This window comes from Triplophysa rosa, unplaced genomic scaffold (assembly GCF_024868665.1).
Source record: "Triplophysa rosa unplaced genomic scaffold, Trosa_1v2 scaffold411, whole genome shotgun sequence".
NCBI classification, from domain to species: domain Eukaryota; kingdom Metazoa; phylum Chordata; class Actinopteri; order Cypriniformes; family Nemacheilidae; genus Triplophysa; species Triplophysa rosa.
In genome coordinates this window covers 78,405-101,299 of record NW_026634412.1, presented here as the reverse complement: position 1 = coordinate 101,299, position 22,895 = coordinate 78,405, and the positions used below count along the sequence as shown (strand labels likewise).

General features: G+C 52.8%; 1 protein-coding gene across 2 annotated transcripts in view; it reads right to left on the bottom strand.

Moving 5' to 3' along the window:
* LOC130550728 (frizzled-7-A-like) overlaps positions 1-22,895 on the bottom strand; it is a 51,999-nt gene that overhangs the window by 2,423 nt on the left and 26,681 nt on the right. The window contains exons 9-11 of one of the 2 annotated variants that reach the window (XM_057328230.1): positions 13,447-13,578; positions 13,118-13,195; positions 1,391-10,987 (exon numbers count right to left, since the gene is read on the bottom strand). In XM_057328230.1, coding sequence (XP_057184213.1) covers positions 10,965-10,987; positions 13,118-13,195; positions 13,447-13,578 — 233 coding nt within the window. In that variant the 3' untranslated portion in view covers positions 1,391-10,964. Of the gene's footprint in view, positions 1-1,390; positions 10,988-13,117; positions 13,196-13,446; positions 13,579-22,895 lie in introns of those variants that run through there. The other variant, XM_057328229.1, reaches the window with a different exon arrangement.

The window sequence follows — 22,895 nt, the reverse complement described above, 5'->3', positions numbered from 1 at the left end:
GACTCGTGTCACCGTGGGGACCAAAATTGAGGTCCCCATGGGCAAAAAAGCTTATAAATTGTACAGAACAATATTTTTTTTAAATTAAAAATGCAAAAAGTGTTCTATGATCTTTAGGTTTAGGGGTAGGGATAGGGGGTAGAATATACAGTTTGTACAGTATAAAAAACATTACGCCTATGGACTGTCCCCACGGAGATAATAAACCAGACAAGTGAGTGTGTTCATGTTTATATATCCCAGTGGGGACCTAAACCTGAATGCACACCAACTCAATGGGGACTCGTGTCACCGTGGGGACCAAAATTGAGGTCCCCATGGGCAAAAAAGCTTATAAATTGTACAGAACAATATTTTTTAAAAATCTAAAAATGCAAAAAGTTTTATATGATCTTTAGGTTTAGGGGTTGGGTTAGGGGATAGAATATACCGTTTGTACAGTATAAAAAAACATTACGCCTATGGACTGTCCCCACGGAGATAATAAACCAGACATGTGTGTGTGTGTGGGTGTGTGTGTCTGCGTGTCCGTGTGTGTGTGTCTATGTGTGTTAGTACGTGTGCGGAGTGTTTTGTATGTGGGTATGTCTGTCTTCTGTGTTTTCACCTTTTTCTTGTTTTTACAGGTATAACTTTAATTATTTTGCTTATAGTCAATATGTCTCATGTACAGCTGCTTTGTAACAATGAAAATAGTAAAAAGCGCTATATAAATAAAGTTGAGTTGAGTTGAGAGTTGAGTATTTTTATGGACAAATGTATTTACTACTGTATAGTAAAGCATTGAAAATACAGAACTCATAAAAATTAAAAAGGAAAAAACTAATTTGGTAAAAACAAAAATTATATGGCCCTAACGTATCCATTTGTATAACGTTAATGTCCTTTTTCAGTTACCTGTCTATTTATGTGATGACCTGCACTTTTTTTTATAGATGATAACAGACTTGTGCTACAACTGTTTGGCCTGTGTTACAAAACTTTAAACATCTGTAGCACTGGTACTATGTGCAAAAAAAGTTAACGTACAGTCCTGGAAGTCTTTGGAATTATTGTGCAAATTACTACCGTTTCAATATGAGACTGACTACAATGATGACTAAATTCTGTTTGTTGTCATATTTGTTAGTATTTTTTATAATCTCGCTCCCATACGTTTTATTTAGAAAGTATTTTGGAAAGTCCTGTACAGATAATGTCCATTATTGTGCAGTTAATCCTGATACTTCAGAAATAGTTTTTAACTTTATAATAGCCAGAGTTGTTACATTAATAAATTTGTCCATTGCTGTGGTCCTTGTTGACATCTTGTCTATTTTCAAATTTTCTTTTTCCTGAATGATCGTCCAATCAACACAATGTTTTTTTTATTTCATATCAATCTTGGGTCAAAAGAAATGAAATCATACATATAGGATGGAAGAAATGGACTTATAAGTCTAGCTCTGAGAAGAGGAATATTGTTGTCTTTCTTCTTTCTTCTTCTTTTCTGGAGGAAGCTCTATCTGTAATGAACACCCCCCCCCTCCAGCATTCCAGACACCCCAGAATGCTGTGGGGAAACTCTGCATACTCTTTGCTATTTTCAGTGAACAACTTGTTAGCACGTTGTCAGTGTCGAGACAGACAGGCATAAAACATCCTAGAATAAGCCCAATGACACATGTATCTGCATTTGGTGTTAGGTTAACGTAAAGAGCTGTCTGCAGCACTAGTGTCTGTTAATGGATGATTTAAAAGCGATGACTTACACGTCTGGCCATTCTGTAGTCCTAACATGCCTTAGAGTACTTTTCATCTCATTAGGTTCTTTGCAAAATCAAAAGCATCAAAAGGATTTACAAGAGCTATAGTAAACAATGACTGAATAGATAATTTAGTAATGTATAAAAATGGATCACCATCATGGTATTGTCACGGATCCACCAGCCACACCTCCCTCAGACTCCAGATTTCCAGTTTCGCACACCCGTTCCATTCACCAGAATTCTAATTACCGACACCTGTTCCCCATCAGACTACACACATAATTCTCTCACCTCCAAGCTCACAGGCATCCGGTCTCAATGTTGCTTGCCTCACGTTACCAGAACACTTGCTTCGTGGACTCAAAGGATTTCTGGAAACTTTTGCCGACTCTCGACTCTAGAACGAGAGCTGCGCGTGCTCATAAGTTCTCTTTTCACACAGCAGTTCAGTTCAGTGTGTGCTGTTGTTGTAACTAAATAACTCTGGTATATTGGTTCAAGTTCGCAGGACTGTCATGCACGCCAGAAAGTGAATAACTGAATTAATTTGAGGATAATATTAAGTGTTTACGCGAGACGCTAAACGGGAACGATTCAGCTGAACTGGTTCCACCGGTTCACTAAAAAGAAGGATGCAGATGGACAGGTACCATCTTTCGCGTGCGGAGAAGGACAGACGCAAATGGCTCAACCTGTGCCTGTATTGTGGCGGCCAAGGACATGTCGTCAGCACCTGCCCCGTACGTCCTCCAACATCTCTGGTGAGTCCCATACATGTAAACAATATAGCCATGAATATTCTGCATAACGATGGTTCCCTTTCTGTCAGTCTCTCGACATTGTGTCGAACTGACAGAATGGGGTTTGTCTTGAGAACCTATCATCTTCTGAGTATTTAGAAAAGGCCAATGAAAATTGGCGAATGAAATTTGCATGCCGGGCTCCTCCCTGGATGTCCGGGTATAAGAGGGAAGCCGGCGTGCTCATTCATTCACCTTTTGTTCTTCAGAGTCTACGCATCTGATGAGCTTCTCTACGATCTTCGGTGATCATTTTTCTGCTGGAATCTACGACGTGGACAGCAGACGGTCCCTTCCTGCAGTGACTCTCCCATGGGCGTCTCGGCAGTTCCGGAGGTATTCGAGCAAATTTCCTTTTTAAAAGAGCAAATTTCTCCAGCGTGGCATGTCCCGCTGTTCTCATGGGTGCAACACACTCATCGAGGAGGGGGACGGACACGATGCCTGCTTCCAGTACGCTGGGGCAGACGTTGTGGATACGTCCTGCCCGCACTGCGGGCGGTGATGATTCAGACGTTGCGTCATGGGTGGCTGTGTTCCCACGGGACTCAGCCACCACCTCGTTTTCTCCCCGTTCCGTGGCGGCAGGACTACGGCCCTGCCGTCCGCTACGGCAAGCAGCGAGGGTGATATGAGGATTACTGTGAGCGATAATCTGCCAGCCACTGGCTCACGGACCGTTTGCACCTCGTCTCACTCGTCTGACCGTTCCCCAGGAGACGGTCCGCCGTCTTATTCCTCAATCACGTATTCGGACACGATGCGTGATGATGAGATGTCTCTTGCAGCATCGGGGGGTGACGTACTGCCATCCAACGATTCCACGGGCTCCCTCCCTCGGGGGCTCGAGCCCAGGAAGAAGCGGACGTCGAAATGTCAGCCATGCTTGCCCGCACTGCCTTTCCCGGCACTCTCGGCTGGCTACATGGCGCCTCGGGTTTGAGCGCGGCTTCAAGCCCCGCCCGCCCCCAGTGCCGTGTTTACCGGAAGTGCATGAGGAACTTAGTAAGACCTGGAACGCCCCTTTCCGGCACGTTTCATGTCAAACAAAGTTCCGTCACCCTCTCTTCCTTCGAGGTTGAGACAGCTGGAGGATACGTCATTGTCCCCCAGGTGGAGTATGCCGCCACGGTGCACTCGTGCCCGTAGGCGGTGCCACCTGGGGGGGGCTCGACCTAGACTCCCGTCCAAAGCATGTGGTGTCTCGGCATCTCTGGTGTCGAGAGCTTACATTGCGGCGGACCAAGCTGCCTCCTCTCTCCACACTATGGCTCCTGCCAGGCCAGGGCGTTGAGAGAGCTCCACGAGGGTAAGACCGACTCTGCCACCGACCTCGCTCTACGGGCGACCAAGGTGACCACGCGGGCCCTGGGTCGGACGATGTCCACACTTGTGGTCCATGAGAAACTCCTCTGGCCTATACTTGCGCAGATGAGTAACGCCGAGAATGTCCGCTTTCTCGACGCACCCGTCTCGCAAGGGGGGGCTGGTTGGTGTTACTGTCGAGCCGCAGCGGCCCCGCTCACCCCCGCCCGCCGGGGGGCGCGAGACCCGCACGCGGCCTCCCCCGGAGGGTTCTCGATAGTAAAGAAGCAGTCCTCCTTGCCGTGACTCGGCCGCCTCGGCCGTCGAGTCCCGTGCACTGTCTGCTTCCCAGCAGCCCTGGTCCTCTTCGACGCCCTCCATCTCTGGCGCCCCCCACTCAGGCGGCCCCCCATGGAGGAGACAGCAAAGAGGAGACCATCGCCCCATCAGCAGCTGCGGTGAAGCGGCCCTCATGGGAAGACCTCAAGGGGATCGAGGCTACCATTGGGCCCGACCTCAGCCACATCGCTGGGAAGTCGGATAGGGACGGATCCTGCCCCATCTGTTCATCTGCTGGCCCCCTCCGGGGGGCTAGCGCCCACTTACTCTGAAAAAAGGAGAGTTTCCTCTCTCTCTGGGTTATCACAGCCGCTCCCACCCTCTGCACGATGGTGAACGGCAAACTCGACGTTGCGTCATGGCGAAGCGCAATGTCGAGTATAAACACCAGCCCTCAGTCAGACAGTGCGTTGAGCTGCGCAGTCGCCAGGCAGGAAAAACAGCAGAGCCGATCTCCTCCCCGGGGGACCTCCCCCGGCAAGGAATCCGTACAGCTAGCCATCGAACCACCCCCCGGGGGACGATGAAAAAGGTCGTACCTTTAGTCCCCGTCTCATTCTGGGAGCCTGTCCGGCTTCCCAGACTGTCAGGCTGGCTAGGGAAGACGATCCGTCTCGGCTACGAGATCCAGTTGCCTCACGCCCACCAAGTTTCAGGGCATCCGATATACCCCAGTCAGTGGCTAGGATGTTCCCGTACTTCGGGCCGAGGTCGCCACCCTTCTGGTGAAGGGAGTGATCGAGCCCGTCTCACCAGCCGAGATGTTCAACGGGTTTTACAACCTGTACTTCATTGTCCCCAAGAAAGGCAGGGGGTTGCGCCCTATCTTGGGTCTGTGTGTTCTGAAAAGGCACCTACACAATAGCTGCCTTTCAGGTTGATCACGCAGAAGCGCATCCTGACGTCCGTCAGGTGTCAGGACTGGTTCATGGCAATCGACCTGAAGGACGCGTACTTCATGTCTCGATCCTCCCTCGACATCGGCCGTTCCGACGGTTCGTGTTCGAGGGATGGGCATATCAGTACAGGGTCCTCCCCTTCGGTCTGTCCCTGTCTCCCCACAGGGAAGGAGGTGTGCGGGTACTAAACTATCTCCACGACTGGCTCAGTTTGGCGCACTCTCGAGATCTGTTGTGTACACACAGGGACCTGGTACTCCGGCACCTAGATCGGTGGGGCTACAGGTCAACTGAGAAGAGCAAGCTCTCCCCGGTGCAGAGCATCCTCTTTCTCGGTAGGGAACTCGACTCTGTCCTCATGAGCGGCCCCGCTCACCCCCCGCGGGGGGCGCGAGACCCGCGACAAAGAAGCCCGCACCCACACGGCCTCCCAGAGGCAGTGCGACTGACATACAGAGCGCGCCCGATCAGTGTTGAACTGCCTGAAGCTTTCAGACAGTCAGCAGTCCCCCTGAAACAATTTCAGAGGCTCCTGGGATACATGACATCCTCGGCGGGGGTGGTCCCCCTCGGGTCAATGCACATAAAACCGCTCCAACACTGGCTACAGAGTCAAGTTCCTTGGAGAGCGTGGCACACCGGCAGCAGGCGTATGGTCACACGCTTTTCTGCCGACACACCCTAACCCACTGGTCTCCATGACCTCCTTGGGGTTGGGGTGACGTGTACAACGGGCAAGCAGTGTCGGGGCGGTCGACGGGCCCCCGCCTGCATTGGCATTTTAACTGCCTAGAGTTGTTGGTTGTGCTACTTGCATTGAGGAGGCTACTACCTCTCGTGCAGGGCAAGCACGTGCTGGTCCGGTCGAACATGACTCGCCCGGCGCCTCCTCCTCTGGAGTCAGCAGGTGATCAGTTCCCTGCAAGCCACACACATCCCAGGCATCCTGAACCAGACAGCTGATGCTCCGCGTCGCGGAGAGTGGCGACTCCATCCCCGCGCAGCCGGCTCATTTGGGAGAGGTTCGGCCAGGCACAGGTGGTCCTGTTGCCTCCCCGGACTCCACCCATTGTCCGCTTTGGTACTCTCTGTCCGAGGCAACCCTTAGCACGGATGCCCTTGCACACAGCTGGCCGTGGGACAAGCGGAAGTACGCTTCCCCCCAGTGAGCCTCATTGCACAGGTCCTGTGCAAGGCCAGGGAAGAGGAGCATCAAGTGGTACTAGTTACGCCCCCTTTGGCCTAACCAGGACTTGGTTCTCGGAGCTAAGGCTCTGACAACAACTCCCCCCTGGCCGCTCCCCCTGGCGAACTGCTTCCCCAAGGGAAGGGGCACGTTACGGCATCCCAGGCAGAACCTGGTCTCCATGTCTGGACGGGACGAGGAGATCCTGAGTGACCCACCCCCGGTCTGGTTGGGACGTCACTCAGGCTAGGGCTTTGGCCACTGGGCGGCTATACGCCCATAGGTGGCACCTCTTCTCGTCCTGGTGCTCTTCTCGGCGAGAAGACCCGCGGAGTTGCTCTGTCGGGTACGAGCTGTCCCGTCCTCAAGAGAGACTGGGGAGTAACCTCTCCCCCTCCACACTGGGAATGTATGTAGCCGCTATGTCCGCTCATCATGACCCAAGTGCTGGGTAGCCTCTGGGACAGCACGACCTGGTCATTAGGTTCCTAAGGGGCGCGAGAGGGTGACCACCTTATCCGCGCTCCGTACCCTCTTGCGACCTAGGTGGCGGGCCTCAAGAGGCCCCGCACCCTTCGAGTCTCTCGGGGTTGCCGCTCTTTCTCAGTCTTGATAAAGATGGCTTTCCGCATGGCGCTCACCTCCAAGAGGGTAGGGGATCTACAAGCACCCTCCGTGTCCACAGATTGCCTAGAACTCGGGGCCGGGATTCTCACGTTATCTTGAGGCCCCGCCCGGCTACGTGCCCAAGGTTCCCACCACTCTCCCGAGAGACCAGGTGGTGAACCTGCAGGCGCTCCCCACCAGGGAGGAAGACCCAACCTATCCGTGTTGTGTCCAGTACGTGCACGGCGCCTCTACTTGGACCGCACGCAGAGCCCAGAAGCTCTGAGTAGCTCTTTGTCTGTTTCGGAGGTCAGCAGAAGGGAGGGCTGTCTCCAAACAGAGGCTGGCGCACTGGATCGTGGATCGTTAGGGCATACCGATCTCAATTCGCCCCTGCCCGTTGGGAGTGAGGCACACCCCTCATGGGCACTGGCTCAGGGCGCCTCTCTGGCAGACATCTGCAGAGCTGCGGGTTGGGCTATGCCCAACAACTCCGTGAGGTTCTAATACCTACGCGCGGAACCGGTGTCAGCCCGCATCCTGGCAAGGTGTGGGACCAGCAGCCGGTAGGGCGTACGCCTGCGGAAGCCCTTCCCCCTCCGGGGGGAGCAGTGGCGATCCCGCCTCACTTCTTTCCCCTCGGGTAAAGAACAGGCATTCCATCCATCACTAAGCACCGTTCCAGGGGACAGGCTGGGCAGAGCAGCCCTGCCCCCTTAGGCCGGGGAACAGTTGAGTTATCTCCCACATAGCTCTAACCGGACCTAGTGCTCCAGACGTGGTAACCCCCCCTCCGTGGGCTGTTCCGTCTGATGTATCCTCATGAATGGTTCCCACCTTGGCAACCCATGACCTCCCCAGGTGGACTCCCACCTTGCGGTTAACTCCTTCAGTCTTCACATTCCTCCCATGAGTTCTCCCCTGATGGTGAGACCATGTGGTGTCTCCACTAATTCCTCCCTACGGTAGGTAGTGGCTTCTGCAGCGTTTTTCCCCCAGGGGGGAATAATGCTTACCCAGTGGCCCGTACGGTGCCGGACGGCTTCTCGCCATTTAGAGAACTAGGCCTCCGCCCGTGACGGCCGGTGACAGGGGCTTCCCAACTTTGTGTAAAGCTCTGGGTCCCCCTTCCTCTCCACTGGAGGGTCATATTTTCGCGTTAGTGTCTTCGTCTGACTCGCCCAGGCCAGTCAACGTCGCTCTGCAGAGATTGTGACACGGCTCATTGCTTTGGCCTTTTCCATAGGAACCCCATTCTGTCGGTTCGACACAACGTCGAGAGACTGACAGAAAGGGAACATCTTGGTTACGGATGTAACCTCGGTTCCCTGATGGAGGGAACGAGACGTTGTGTCCCTCATGCCACAACACTGGCCGCCCACCCCAGCGGTCGGGGGAGGATGCTTTAGGCTCCTCAGACCAACAGGTGAATGAATGAGCATCCGGGGAGGAGCCCGGCATGCAAATTTCATTTGCCAATTTTCATTGGCCTTTTCTAAATACTCAGAAGATGATAGGTTCTCAAGACAAACCCCATTCTGTCGGTTCGACACAACGTCTCGTTCCCTCCATCAGGGAACCAAGGTTACATCCGTAACCAAGACGTTTGTTGATTCTTGCCCAAAAATCTGTTCCAGTAAAAATCCTCCTGGATTCGGGATTCTCTGGCAACTTTATCTCCTCACGTTTACTCAAACCACACAGTATTCCCAGTATCAAGAGTCGCACAACCTACCAAATCATCAATATTCAAGGAGAACCGCTAGGCCGGGGCATGGTGACTTCCTGCACTCCCCCTCTAAAACTACGACTACCTCATAATCATGAAGAGGAAATCTCATTTCTTGTGTTGGAGGCTGCCACCGTAGATATCGTCCTGGGACGCCCGTGGTTAGCTCAACACCAAACTTCCTCTTTTTCGGCCATGGGACTGTGCAATCAACCTGCTACCTGGAGCCACACTGCCGAAAGGTCGTATATACCCACTCTCAATCCCGGAAACATGAGCCATGGAAGAGCACATAACAGACGCTCTCTCACAAGGATTTATCCGCCCATCAACATCCCCGGCCGCCTCCAGTTTCTTTTTTGTCAGAAAGAAGGATGGAGGACTTCGACCCTGTATCGATTATCGCCATCTAAACTCTCAAACTGTAAAATTCGCCTATCCCCTTTCCCTGGTGCCCATCACCTTAGAGGAGCTTCGAGGGGCTAAAATGTTCTCCAAACTAGACCTAAGAAGTGCCTACAACCTGATCCGAATCCAGAAGGGTGACGAGTGGAAAACGGCCTTCATTTCTCCTGCCGGTCACTATGAATACTACATCATGCCATATGGTCTATTCAACAGCCCCTCCGTGTTCCAAAATTTCATGAACGAGATCTTTCTAGACATGCTACACAAGTTCGTAATAATATACATAGATTACTTCCTTATATACTCCCCGGATCTCGAGACTCACCAACATCATGTTCTTCAGGTACTACAATGCCTCCATGAGTATTGCCTCTACCTAAAGAAGGAGAAGTGTGAGTTCCATCTAACATCTGTGCATTTCCTGGGTTATGTCATCACACCACAAGGGGTTTGCATGGACCGGGGGAAAGTAGAGGCAGTTCGCAACTGGCCACAACCTCAGACCATGAAACAGCTCCAGCAGTTCCTCGGATTTGCAAATTTCTGCCGCAGTTTAATCGCTCAGTACAGCCAAATCGCAGCACCTCTCACATCCCTGCTCAAAAAGAAACCCGGTAAAATTACCGGTAAACCCGGTAAAATTATTAATTGCGGCAGTCAAAGCTTTCTATCTCCTGAAAGAGGCCTTCTGCATCGCCCCCACGCTTACCCATCCAGACCCTGACCTTCCATTTGTGGTGGAGGTGGATGCCTCCACGGTGGGGGTAGGAGCGGTCCTGTCACAATATGGGGGACTCCATCCATGCACCTATTATTCCAAGAAGTTATCCCCGGCAGAGCAGAATTATGATATCAGCAACCGTGAACTGCTTGCCATAAAGTTAGCCCTAGAAGAATGGCATCACTGGTTGGAAGGAGCCAAACACCCCAAGTCATCACCGATCATAAGAACCTGCAATATCTGAGTGAGGCCAAACGTTTAAATCCAAGACAAGCCCGCTGGTCATTATTTTTCACCCGCTTCCACCTTACCCTCACGTACAGACCAGGATATAAGAACACCAAGGCCGACGCCCTGTCCAGAATTCACTCACCCGATCCGCCTACGGAATTACCTGAAACTGTCCTCCCTCCAGCTGTGTTTGTTTGTCCTATCCTATGGGCATTAGATGATGAGATCACCCAAGCTACCCCAGAGGAACCTGCCCTGCCGGGAGAAAAAGTCTACGTGCCTACCTCCCCCCGACTCGCCCTCCTGGACTCTGTACACACGTCTCCGGGATCTGGTCACCCAGGCCATCAACAAACTCTCTCCCTGCTTCAAGGCAGATACTGGTGGCCACACATGCACCAGGATATTCACCACTACATCAAGGGATGTTCAGTTTGTGCGATGTCCACCACACCGCATCGACTCCCAAGGGTAAGCTAATGCCGCTCCCGATACCACAAAGACCATGGTCACACATAGGCATAGACTTTGCCACAGACCTACCCAGCTCAGAAGGTTTTACCATGATCCTAGTAGTCGTCGACCGATTCTCGAAAGCCTGTAAACTCATCCCTCTGAAAGGTTTGCCCACCGCCCTGGAGACCGCTGAAGCCTTGTTTCATCAGGTATTCCACAACTTCGGCTTGCCCGAGGACATAGTCTCTGACAGAGGTTCATAGTTCACTTCGCGTGTGTGGAGAGCCTTCTCCCGGCTACTGGGGGTATCTATCAGCCTCTCCTCGGGCTACCACCCACAGACGAACGGCCAAACAGAACATAAGATCCAGGAGATCGGACGATATCTACGTGCATACTGTCAGGACCGTTGGAGTCAGTATCTGCCTTAGGCCGAGTATGCCCAGAACTCACTCCGCCAGGAGGCCATGGGTCTTACTCCATTCCAGTGCGTGCTCGACTTCCAACCGCCGCTATTCCCCTGGTCAGGAGACTCGTCAGAAGTTCTGTCCGTGGATACCTGGTTTCGAGAGAGTGAGAGAGTCTGGGATTCAGCCCACGTTCATCTGCAACGAGCTAGACAGAGACATAAGAAGAACGCTGATACTCGTCGACAGGATAACCCCACCTACCATCCAGGGGATCGTGTTTGGCTCTCCACCCGAAATATACGCCTCCCTCAGCCTAGCAAGAAATTGAGCCCTCGCTATATTGGACCATTTACCATTGTGAGACAAATCAATGATGTGACCTATGAGCTCCAACTAACCGCCCAATTCCGTATCTCACCTTCCTTCCATGTCTCACTGTTAAAATCATACACTGACCCTGTTCTTCCTCCCTCCACAGATCCTGAAATACTCCCTCCTCCAGAGATCGACCCCGGAGGATCCATCTACATCGTTAACCAAATTCTAGACTCCCGGCGACAAGGTGGTCAGCTACAATTCCTGATCGACTGGGAGGGGTATGGTCCCGAGGAGAGGTCATGGGTTGACCGCAACGACGTACTAGACCCAGCCCTGTTATCGGACTTCCATCGTCTACACCCTGATCGTCCTGCTCCTCGAGGCCATGGCCGTCTCGTCATCGGTTGAGTGCGTCGGGAGACGCCCGTGGAGGAGGGGGTAATGTCACGGATCTGCCAGCCACACCTCCCTCAGACACCAGATTTCCAGTTTCACGCACCCGTTTCAATTCACCAGGATTCTAATTACCGACACCTGTTCCCCATCAGACTACACACAAGTCTCTCACCTCCAAGCTCATAGGCATCCGGTCTCAATGTTGCTTGCCTCATGTTACCAGAACACTTGCTTCGTGGACTCAAAGGATTTCTGTTTAGATTACTTTCTGGGATTCCTGTTCTACCACTCATTCTATGGAGACAAACTACCCACAGTTAAGACTATCAGCTTTTGCCTGGTTTATTGGCGAAGTTTCTCCTAAGTTTATGCACTTCTAAAACTTGCTTGTGGAGTTCAAAATAAACATTTATTTTGTGAAATTACCTGCTCTCGTTCCCTCCTTGAGTTCGTGACAGGTATTGACTGATAAATGTATTAAAATAAAATGTGCATGTTTTTCAAAGAATGCCAGGACACTGGGTTTAGAGACTTCTTGTGAGTTCTTTTGGGTGTATGCCCTGATAACCATTTGCTCAAAAACTCTTTATTTAGAAAGCATCTCTTTCAAGAGAGGCCCAAATAGCAGGAAAAGAAGCGCTTGCATGGAAAGCTGAAGGATGTAGAAGGGGGTTTGCTGGGCTGAGGAGGATCAGTGGGGGTTGAGTTTCTGACCAGTGACAGGATAAAGGAAACAGAGCAGCTCCAGAGGTCAGCTTGAGAAAACACATCCTCTGTCAGTCACACAAACTCCTGGACCAGGATTAGGCCTCAGCCTGAGGGGCGATCAGGTTTCTCTGTCCGGGATACCTCACTGCTGCAAACCACTAGCAGATGTGAAGCAGCCAGAAGAACACTGGGCGGGGGATGTGTGTGCTATTTAAATGCATGTTTGCCCATTTGTGTTTTGTTGACCTGTACTATCTGCACTCAAAATTTACTTGAGATGGATTTTTTTAAAGATTGCTTCTATAAAATTGCTAGTTTGGTGGACGTTTTGTAAGTGAACCCAACGCTGAGCCCATACCAGTATGTCAACATCTATAGCTGCAATAGCTTTCCTGTAGCTCATTGGTAAGAGCATGGCACTAACAACGCCAAGGTTGTGGGTTTGATCCCAGGGGATTGCACATACTTAGAAACAAATGTATAGGATAATGCAATGTTAGTCGCTTTTAGCGTCTGCCAAATGCATAAATGTTAATGTAAATAGCAAACATTGAACCAAACATAAAATGGGAACACGTATAAAAATAAATTTTACAATTCCATGTGTAGCAAATTTTTAAGTTTCCTCTTTAATAGTGCAGGAGTTTGGAGTTCTCATGATTAATATATCAACTCAGATGTACAAAGTGGAACTCGTGTGTTAATGTGGAGAGCTTAGTTTAGATAATTTGGAAGTCTTGGAAGAAAGTTGAGAAATGTTTGATCTCTTGGTTTTTGGTTGCAGGCTTTATTATCTATAGTTTGAGACATTTGATTAAATCTCTTTTCTTATGGCTAAAATACATAGAATCACTGACCTTCATCTTCTGTACAGTCCTGTATAAGAATCATCCAAGGCTGTTTCACATCCTCCTCAGAAGTCACAACTTTAAGAACTGGAGACAAAGAGAGACATTATTCCGGAGTTCCTCTATTTGCCCTGAACTCTCACCTCACACCTCCTCTGTCCTTGTAATACACTAACACAGACTCCCCTGACAATCCAAGTCACATTTTTAACATAATAACCCTAATAATACGCAGTGAGAATAACATCTTGTGGATGTTTTAATGTGGTCAAAGCAAAGCCAGTATAGACAGTGTTTATTTGGTTCGGAATAATATAAATTATAAATTCTTTGATTACCATGGTTTTGAGTGACATCATTCATTATTGGGTGGTCCTCAGTGTCAACCGCAGGATCCCAGTGAGACGAGCGTATGATTTCACCATCAGGACCCATTATTAAGGTGCCTGCTGCTTCACCAGCCTGCCTTTCTGAAACACAGATTCAAGTAAGATGTAAAGGGGACGATTCACACAAACACACACACACACACACACACACACACACACACACACACACACACACACACACACACACACACACACACACACACACACACACACATATATATAAATTTAACCCCATGTTGTTCGAAACCTGTATATAACTCTGTAGCAGATGTAGAGTCGCGGGCAAGGAAGAGGACGAGGTTAGCGTGACAGACACAGGCTTTTATTCACATTACACACAAACATTATAGTTACTCAACACAAAATATGACGGATGCTTCCACAGCGTTCCAAGCCTCTCCCCGTCCAGGTTAAAGTCCTCTGAAGTCCTGGCTTCTTGGGTTAGATCCTCTCTGCAACTGCCCGTGTCTGTCTGTGTGTCTCTCTCTTGTGTATGCGGCTTTCCTCTTTTTATCCGCTCTCTCTGCGTCCTTACTGGAATTAGACATGTTGAGTGTTGATCGTTTGCACGTGTCCCATTTACTCACCGCTCGTCTCCCGGCTCTCTCTCCCATTGCATACCTCGCTAGACCACGCCCCCCTTGCCACATACCCCCACCGCCCGTGTCAGGCCGGGGAGCCATCCGGCCTGCAGCCACCACCATTCCTGGAGAGGAAGTCGTCCACAGCCATTTGTGCACCTGGCCTGTGGATCACCTTGAATTTAAATGGCTGCAAAGCAATATACCAACGAGTGATCCGCGCGTTGGTATCCTTCATGTGGTGGAGCCACTGCAGAGGGGCGTGGTCCGAACAGAGGGTGAATTCCCAGCCCAGGAGGTAGTATCTAAGGGTGAGAACGGCCCATCGGATAGCCAAACATTCTTTTTCTATGGTGCTGTACTTAGTCTCTCTCTTTGAGAGCTTACGACTAATGCACAGCACCGGCCGCTCCTCACTCCCCACCTCCTGCGCCAGTATAGCACCCAGCCCCCTGTCCGAGGCGTCAGTCTGCAACAGAAAGGGGAGAGAAAAGTCAGGAGAGTGTAAGAGCGGCCCGCCACACAGGGCAGCCTTTACTTGGGTAAACGCCCGCTGACACTGCTCCGTCCACTGGACGGTATCTGGTGCCTCCTTTTTAGTAAGGTCCATCAGCGGGCTGGTGAGGTCCGAATAGTTAGGCACAAAGCATCTGTAATATCCCGCCAGCCCCAGGAACTTCCTTACCTCCTTTTTGGTCTTAGGTCTCGGACATGTCTCGGCACCTGTCCGTGACCCAAGTGGAAGCCCAGATACCTAACCTCCACTCGCCCAACCGCACACTTCTTCGGGTTTGCCGTGAGACCTGCCGCCCTCAGCTCCCTCAGGACCGCCCTCAAGTGTTGTATATGCCATTGCCAATCGTTACTGTATATGATAATATCATTGAGGTAGGCAGCGGCATATGCCATGTGGGGTCGAAGGAAACGATTCATAAGACGCTGGAAGGTGGCGGGTGCCCCGAACAAACCGAACGGAAGTGTGACGAATTGGTGCAATCCGAACGGCGTTGTGAAGGCGGTTTTCTCTTTGGATACGGGTGATAGGGGAATCTGCCAGTACCCTTTTGTTAAATCCAGCGTCGAATAAAAACGAGTGGTGCCTAGCCGATCAAGCAACTTGTCAACCCGGGGCATTGGATAGGCGTCGAATTTCGACACCGCATTCACCTTGCGGTAATCCACGCAGAATCTGACCGAGCCGTCCATTTTGGGCACCAAAACTATCGGGCTCGCCCAGTCACTGGTGGATTCTTCTATTGCCCCCATTTTGAGCATTGCCTCTAATTCCGTCTGAACCACATTTTTCTTGTGCTCAGGCAAACGGCACGGCCAGCTGCGAACCACTACACCCGGCGCGGTCTCAATGTGGTGCTGAATGAGCCTGGTATGACCAGGTAGGGGCGAGAACACGTCTGCAAACTCGGCTTGCAACTTGGCTACGTCCGTGAGTTGGGAGGGCGAGAGGTGATCTCCCCCCGGAGCCAGCGCGAGTGATCGTGACTTGGTATTCACCTCTGGCCCAAGATCATCCTCCCCACTTATTAGCGTCGCCAACATCACGGTTTCCACCTCCTGCTATTTTTTCAGGAGATTGAGGTGATAAATTTGACCCGCTCCTATCTGTTCATATCACCTCATAATCGAGATCTCCGACTTGCCGTGTGACCTCGAACGGTCCTTGCCACTTTGCAAGTAATTTGGAACTCGACGTGGGGAGTAATACAAGCACTTTCTCTCCCAGTGTAAATTTGCGTAGTTTAGTACCCCTGTTATATAGCCGGCTTTGCTTGTCCTGAGCCCGTAACAAATTCTCCATAGATAGCCGCCCCAGTGTATGGAGTTTTGTTCACAGGTCCAGGACATATTGAATTTCATTTTTACTGCTAGAAGTCCCGTCCTCCCAAGTCTCTCTGAGGACGTCCAAAACCCCTCGGGGCTGTCGTCCAAAGAGAAGCTCGAAGGGGGAAAACTCCGTGGAGGCTTGGGGGACCTCCCGCACCGCAAATAAGAGGGGTTCTAACCATTTATCCCAATTTTTGGCGTGCGAACAAACTTACGAATCATGGTTTTCAAAGTGCGATTAAACCGCTCGACCAGACCGTCCGTTTGGGGGTGGAAGACGCTGGTACGGATCGATTTAACGCCCAATAATTCGTAAAGTTCGTGTATCGTAAGTGACATGAACGCCGTGCCTTGATCCATGAGGATTTCCCGGGGGATCCCCACGCGGGAGATGACGCGAAACAGTGCCTCCGCCACGCTCTTAGCTGAGATACTGTGGAGAGGCATGGCTTCGGGATATCGGGTTGCATAATCCACCAGGACTAATGCAAATCGATGTCCTCTCGCTGATCGTTCCAATGGCCCGATGAGGTCCATACCAATTCTGTCAAAGGGGGCCTGCGATAACGGTAATGGATGCAATGGCGCTTTTGGAGAGGCCGGTGGGTTTACCAGCTGGCATTCACAACACGCGGCACACCACCTGCGCATGTTCTCGTGAATGCCCGGCCAAAAGAATCGGGTCATTAGACGATTTAGTGTCGATGCCTGCCCTAGATGACCCGCCATCAGGTTACAATGAGCCGCCTGGAAAATCATTTCCCGGCGGCTTCGTGGAACTAGCAACTGGGTTGTATCTTCCTTTGTCTGAGTATCTTGGGTTACTCGATACAACCGGTCTCTTATAATCAAAAAATAAGGATAGGAAAGTGCTCGTGCGGGCTGGAGAGGCTATCCGTCAATACAGCGGACCTGCTCAAATGCAAATTTAAGGGACTCATCTCGGGACTGCTCCAGGGGAAATTCATCGCGATCCGAGAGGATTAGCCTCTCGATAGCGCTTGGTTCCCCGGATGCAGCCACCGGCGGTCCGGGTTCAGCCTCGCCTACCTGCACGAGCGCTCCGTCTCCCTGCGTCTTTGGTCCCCAAGCGACACCCGCACACAAATACCCCAATAATTCGGTAAAACCCGGCCAATTGGTTCCCAAGATCAGCAGGTGTCGGAGGTGCGGATTAACGGCCACCTCTACACTATGCGTTTGTCCCCGGAATTGGATAACAGCGGTCACCAAAGGGTATTTTGCCACATCCCCCTGTACACACTGCACCCGAACCTGGCGGCTATTATCCAATGCCCCCGGCTGAACCAGGCTTTGATGGATAGAGGTTTGGTTGCAGCCTGAAACCACCAGAGCCGGGTATGTACCCCCCCATATACTCACAGGTATTTGGTATCCGCCGGTTTGACCGAGGGCAGCTTGCGGGGCGTCCGGGACCCGGATCATTGTGCCTATGTCCATGGCCGGGCAATGATCGACGAAATGGTCCGGGTCCCCGCAACGCCAGCAGGCCGGCAAAGGCGCTCCCGCCATCCCGGCGGCAGGAAATGGAGCATGTGCCAGACGCAGATAGAGCAACGGCCCGGCGGAGTCATGGTATCCCCGAGGAGGTGCTCGTGGTCCCGCGGTTTGGCCGGTTCTCCCTCGGGGTGGTGGGGCACACCACCATCTGGTCCTCTGCAAGCTGTATGGCCGAGTCCAGCGACGCCGGGCGGTGGCACTAGACCCACTCGGCCGTCTTTTTGGGCAGCCGGGTGCTAAACTGCTCCAGCACCACTCGATCGATTACGTCCTCGACGTCGCCTTTCCCAGCCAACAGCCATTTGCGGCAGGAGTCCCGGAGCTGCTGGGCCATCACAAAGGGTCGGCCGCTTTCCGTGAGCCCCAATGACCCGAATCGCTGTCGATGTTCCTCTGGGCTGCGGCCAACCCGCTGCAAGATGGCCTTCTTGAGGTCGTCGAACACCAGGAGGTTTGGCACCGGCAGTGATCGAGCGGCCAGCTGCGCCTCCCCCGTAAGCAGTGGTAATAAGCACATTGCCCAGTCCTCCCGTGGCCAAGCGCAGGTATCCGCAGATTTCTCGAACAGTTCTAGGAACGCCTCTGGATCATCTTGGGGTCCCATCTTGGTCATGGGGAGGAGTGTCGCGAGGGAGGGAGGGAGGCGCTGCCGCGGCTGCCGAAACCCCCTGGCCGACCCAGCTCCGGAACCTCTCGCGGTCCTCTTGCTGGGACTGGAGGATTGCCTTGAAGCAGCGCTCGTTATCCGCGCGAAGATCCAGCAACGCCTGATGGTGCTACCGATGGAGGACCGCGAGGGATGTGTTGACGTCCGCAAATGGCGTCTGGGCTGAGGACTGCATGCTGGCGGTGGCCCTCCTTCTTCCTTGCTGGGTTTCGGCACCAGTGTAGCAGATGTAGAGTCGTGGGCAAGGAAGAGGACGAGGTTAGCGTGACAGACACGGGCTTTTATTCACATTACACACAAACTTATAGTTACTCAACACAAAATACGACGGACGCTTCCACAGCGTTCCAAGCCTCTCCCCGTCTGGATTAAAGTCCTCTGAAGTCCCGGCTTCCTGTGTTAGATCCTCTCTGCAACCGCCCGTGTCTGTCCGTGTGTCTCTCTCTTGTGTATGCGGCTTTCCTCTTTTTATCCGCTCTCTCCGCGTCCTTACTGGAATTAGATACAGGTGTTGATCATTTGCACGTGTCCCATTTATTCACCGCTCGTCTCCCGGCTCACTCTCCCTTTGCATACCTCGCTAGACCACGCCCCCCTTGCCACAAACTCTTTCTTTTGTGTAACACAAAAGAAGATATTTTGAGAAATGTCTCAGTGGTTTTGTGTCCAAACAATGGGAATCAATGGGGCCAATGTTGTTTGCTTACCAACTTTCTTCAAAATATCCTCTTTTGTGTTCTGCAAAAGTAAATTTTTAGGTGAACCTTCCTATTAAGAATGACAAAGTCTAAGAAGACAACATGTGCTAGAGGGATTTAAGCCACACTTGTAACAGTGTTGTTGCATGAGCCAACAAAGCATCAAACCAAGAATTATAAATTGTAAAGCACATGCACAATTTTATCAATTTCATATTCTTTGATGTAAGGCATAAACAAAACACACACAAACAAAAAATGTAGAAACTGAAATATAATGGACTTCTGGTTAGTGTAGGGCATCCTGTGGGAATTTGAGGAAAACGTCTTGGTTACGGATGTAACCTCGGTTCCCTGATGGAGGGAACGAGACGTTGTGTCGAACCGACAGAATGGGGTTTGTCTTGAGAACCTATCATCTTCTGAGGATTTAGAAAAGGCCAATGAAAATTGGCGAATGAAATCTGCATGCCGGGCTCCTAACCGGTTGTCCGGGTATAAGAGGGAAGCCGGCGTGCTCATTCATTCACCTTTGGTCTGAGGAGCCTAAAGCATCCTCCCCCGACCGCTGGGGTGGGCGGCCAGAGTTGTGGCATGAGGGACACAACGTCTCGTTCCCTCCATCAGGGAACCGAGGTTACATCCGTAACCAAGACGTTCCCTTTCTGTCGGTCTCTCGACGTTGTGTCGAACCGACAGAATGGGGTTCCTATGGAAAACGCCACAGCACTGAGCCACGTCACAATCTCTGCGGAGAGACGTTGACTGGCCTGGGCGAGTCAGACGAAGACGCTAACGCAAAATGATGATCCTCCAGTGGAGAGGAAGGGGGACCCAGAGCTTTACTCAAAGTTGGGAAGCCCCTGTCACCGGCCATCACGGGCGGAGGCCTAGTTCTCTAAATGGCGAGAAGCCGCTCGGCACCGTATGGGCCACTGGGTAAGCATTATTCCCCCCTGGGGAAAAACGCTGCAGAGGCCACTACCTACAGTAGGGAGGAACTAGTGGAGACACCCCATGGTCTCACCATCAGGGGAGAACTCATGGGAGGAAAGTGCGGACTGCAGGAGTTAACCGCAAGGTGGGAGTCCACCTAGGGAGGTCATGGGTTGCCAAGGTGGGAACCATTCATGAGGATACATCAGACGGAACAGCCCACAGAGGGGGGGTTACCACGTCTGGAGCACAAGGTCCGGTTAGAGCTATGTGGGAGATAACTCAACTGTTCCCCGGCCTAAGGGGGCAGGGCTGCTCTGCCCAGCCTGTCCCCTGAAAGGGTGCTTAGTGATGGATGGAATGCCTGTTCTTTACCAGAGGGGAAAGAAGTGAGGCGGGATCGCCACTGCTCCCCCCGGAGGGGGAAGGGCTTCCGCAGGCGTACGCCCTACCGGCTGCCTGTCCCACACCTTGCCAGGATGCGGGCTGACACCGGTTCCGCGCGTAGGTATTAGAACCTCACGGAGTTGTTAGGCATAGCCCAACCCGCAGCTCTGCAGATGTCTGACAGAGAGGCGCCCTGAGCCAGTGCCCACGAGGGGTGTGCCTCACCCCCAACGGGCAGGGGCGAAATGAGATCGGTATGCCCTAACGAGGGCATCCACGATCCAGTGCGCCAGCCTCTGTTTGGAGAAAGCCCTCCTGCTGACCTCCGAAATAGACAAAGAGCTGCTCAGAGATTCTGGGCTCTGCGTGCGGTCCAAGTAGAGGCGCAGTGCGCATACTGGACACAGCACGGATAGGTTGGGTCTTCCTCCCTGGTGGGGAGCGCCTGCAGGTTCACCACCTGGTCTCTCGGGAGAGTGGTGGGAACCTTGGGCACGTAGCCGGGGCGGGGTCTCAAGATAACGTGAGAATCCCGGCCCCGAGTTCTAGGCAATCTGTGGACACGGAGGGTGCTTGTAGATCCCCTACCCTCTTGGAGGTGAGCGCCATGCGGAAAGCCGTCTTTATCAAGACTGAGAAAGAGCGGCAACCCCGAGAGGCTCGAAGGGGGCGGGGCCTCTTGAGGCCCGCCACCTAGGTCGCAAGAGGGTACGGAGCGCGGGTAAGGTGGTCACCCTCTCGCACCCCTTAGGAACCTAATGACCAGGTCGTGCTGTCCCAGAGGCTACCCAGCACTTGGGTCATGATGAGCGGCCGTAGCGGCTACATACATTCCCAGTGTGGAGGAGGAGAGGTTACTCCCCCGTCTCTCTTGAGGACGGGACAGCTCGTACCCGACCGAGCAACTCCGCGGGTCTTCTCGCCGAGAAGAGCACCAGGACGAGAAGAGGCGCCACCTATGGGTGTATAGCCGCCCAGTGGCCGAAACCCTAGCCTGAGTGACGTCCCAACCGGACCGGGGGTGGGTCACTCAGGATCTCCTCGTCCCATCCAGACATGGAGACCAGGTTTTGCCTGGGATGCCGTAACGTGCCCCTTCCCCTGGGGAAGCTGTCCGCCAGGGGGAGCGGCCAGGGGGGAGTTGTTGTCAGAGCCTCAGCTCCGAGAACCAAGTCCTGGTTAGGCCAAGGGGGCGTAACTAGTACCACTTGATGCTCCTCTTCCCTGGCCTTGCACAGGCCCTGTGCAATGAGGCTCACTGGGGGGAAGCGTACTTCCGCTTTTCCCGCGGCCAGCTGTGCGCAAGGGCATCCGTGCCAAGGGTACCTCGGACAGGGAGTACCAAAGCGGACAATGGGTGGAGTCCGGGGAGGCAACAGGACCACCTGTGCCTGGCCAAACTGCCCCAAATGAGCCTGCTGTGCGGGGAGGGAGTCGCCACTCTCCGCGAGGCGTCAACAGACGAGAGAGCGCATCGGCTGTCTGGTTCAGGAAGCCTGGGATGTGTGTGGCTCGCAGGGAGATAATCACCTGCTGACTCCAGAGGAGGAGGCATCGGGCGAGTCATGTTAGCTGCTGCCACAGAAGCTGTGCTGTCCGACCGGACCAGCACGTGCTTCCCTGCACGAGAGGTAGTAGCCTCCTCAATGCAAGTAGCACAACCAACAACTCTAGGCAGTTGAAATGCCAACGCAGGCGGGGGCCCGTCCACCGCCCCGACACTGCTTGCCCGTTGCACACGGCACCCCAACCTTGCAGGTAGGCATCCCAAAGGGGACCCCTGTCCGCAAGAAGGTCATGGAGACCAGGGGGTTAGGGTGTGTCGGCAGAAAAGCGTGTGACCATACGCCTGCTGCCAGTGTGCCATGCTCTCCAAGGAACTTGACTCTGCAGCCAGTGTTGGAGCGGTCGTATGTGCATCGACCCGAGGGGGACCACCCCCGCCGAGGATGCCATGTATCCCAGGAGCCTCTTGTTACAGGGGGACCGCTGACTGTCTGAACTTCAGGCAGTTCAACACTGATCGGGCGCGCTAATCAGTCGCGCTCCTCTGGGAGGCCGCGAGGGTGCGGGCTTCCTCGTCGCGGGTCTCGCGCCCCCCCCCCGGGGGGTGAGCGGGGCAGCTCGTGAGGACAGAGTCGAGTTCCATACCGAGAAAGAGGATGCACTGCACCGGGGAGAGCTTGCTCTTTTCTCAGTTCACCTGTAGCCCCACCGATCTAGGTGCCGGAGAACCAGGTCCCTGTGTGTACACAACAGATCTCGAGAGTGTGCCAAAACTGAGCCTGTCGTCGAGATAGTTAGTACCCGCACACCTCCTTCCCACGGCTTCCACGACCTTCGTAAAGACTCGTGGAGACAGGGACAGACCGAAGGGAGGACCCTGTACTGATATGCCCGTCCCTCGAACACGAACCGTCGGAACGGCCGATGTCGAGGGAGGATCGAGACATGAAGTACGTGTGCTTCAGGTCGACTGCCATGAACCGGTCCTGACACCTGACGGACGTCAGGATGCGCTTCTGCGTGAACAACCTGAAAGGCAGCTAAGTGTAGGTGCCTGTTCAGAACACACAGACCCAAGATAGGGCGCAACCCCCAGCCTTTCTTCGGGACAATGAAGTACAGGCTGTAAAACCCATTGAACATCTCGGCTGGTGAGACGGGCTCGATCACTCCCTTCACCAGAAGGGTGGCGACCTCGGCCCGAAGTACGGGAACATCCTAGCCTCTGACTGAGGTATATCGGATGCTGAACTTGGCGGG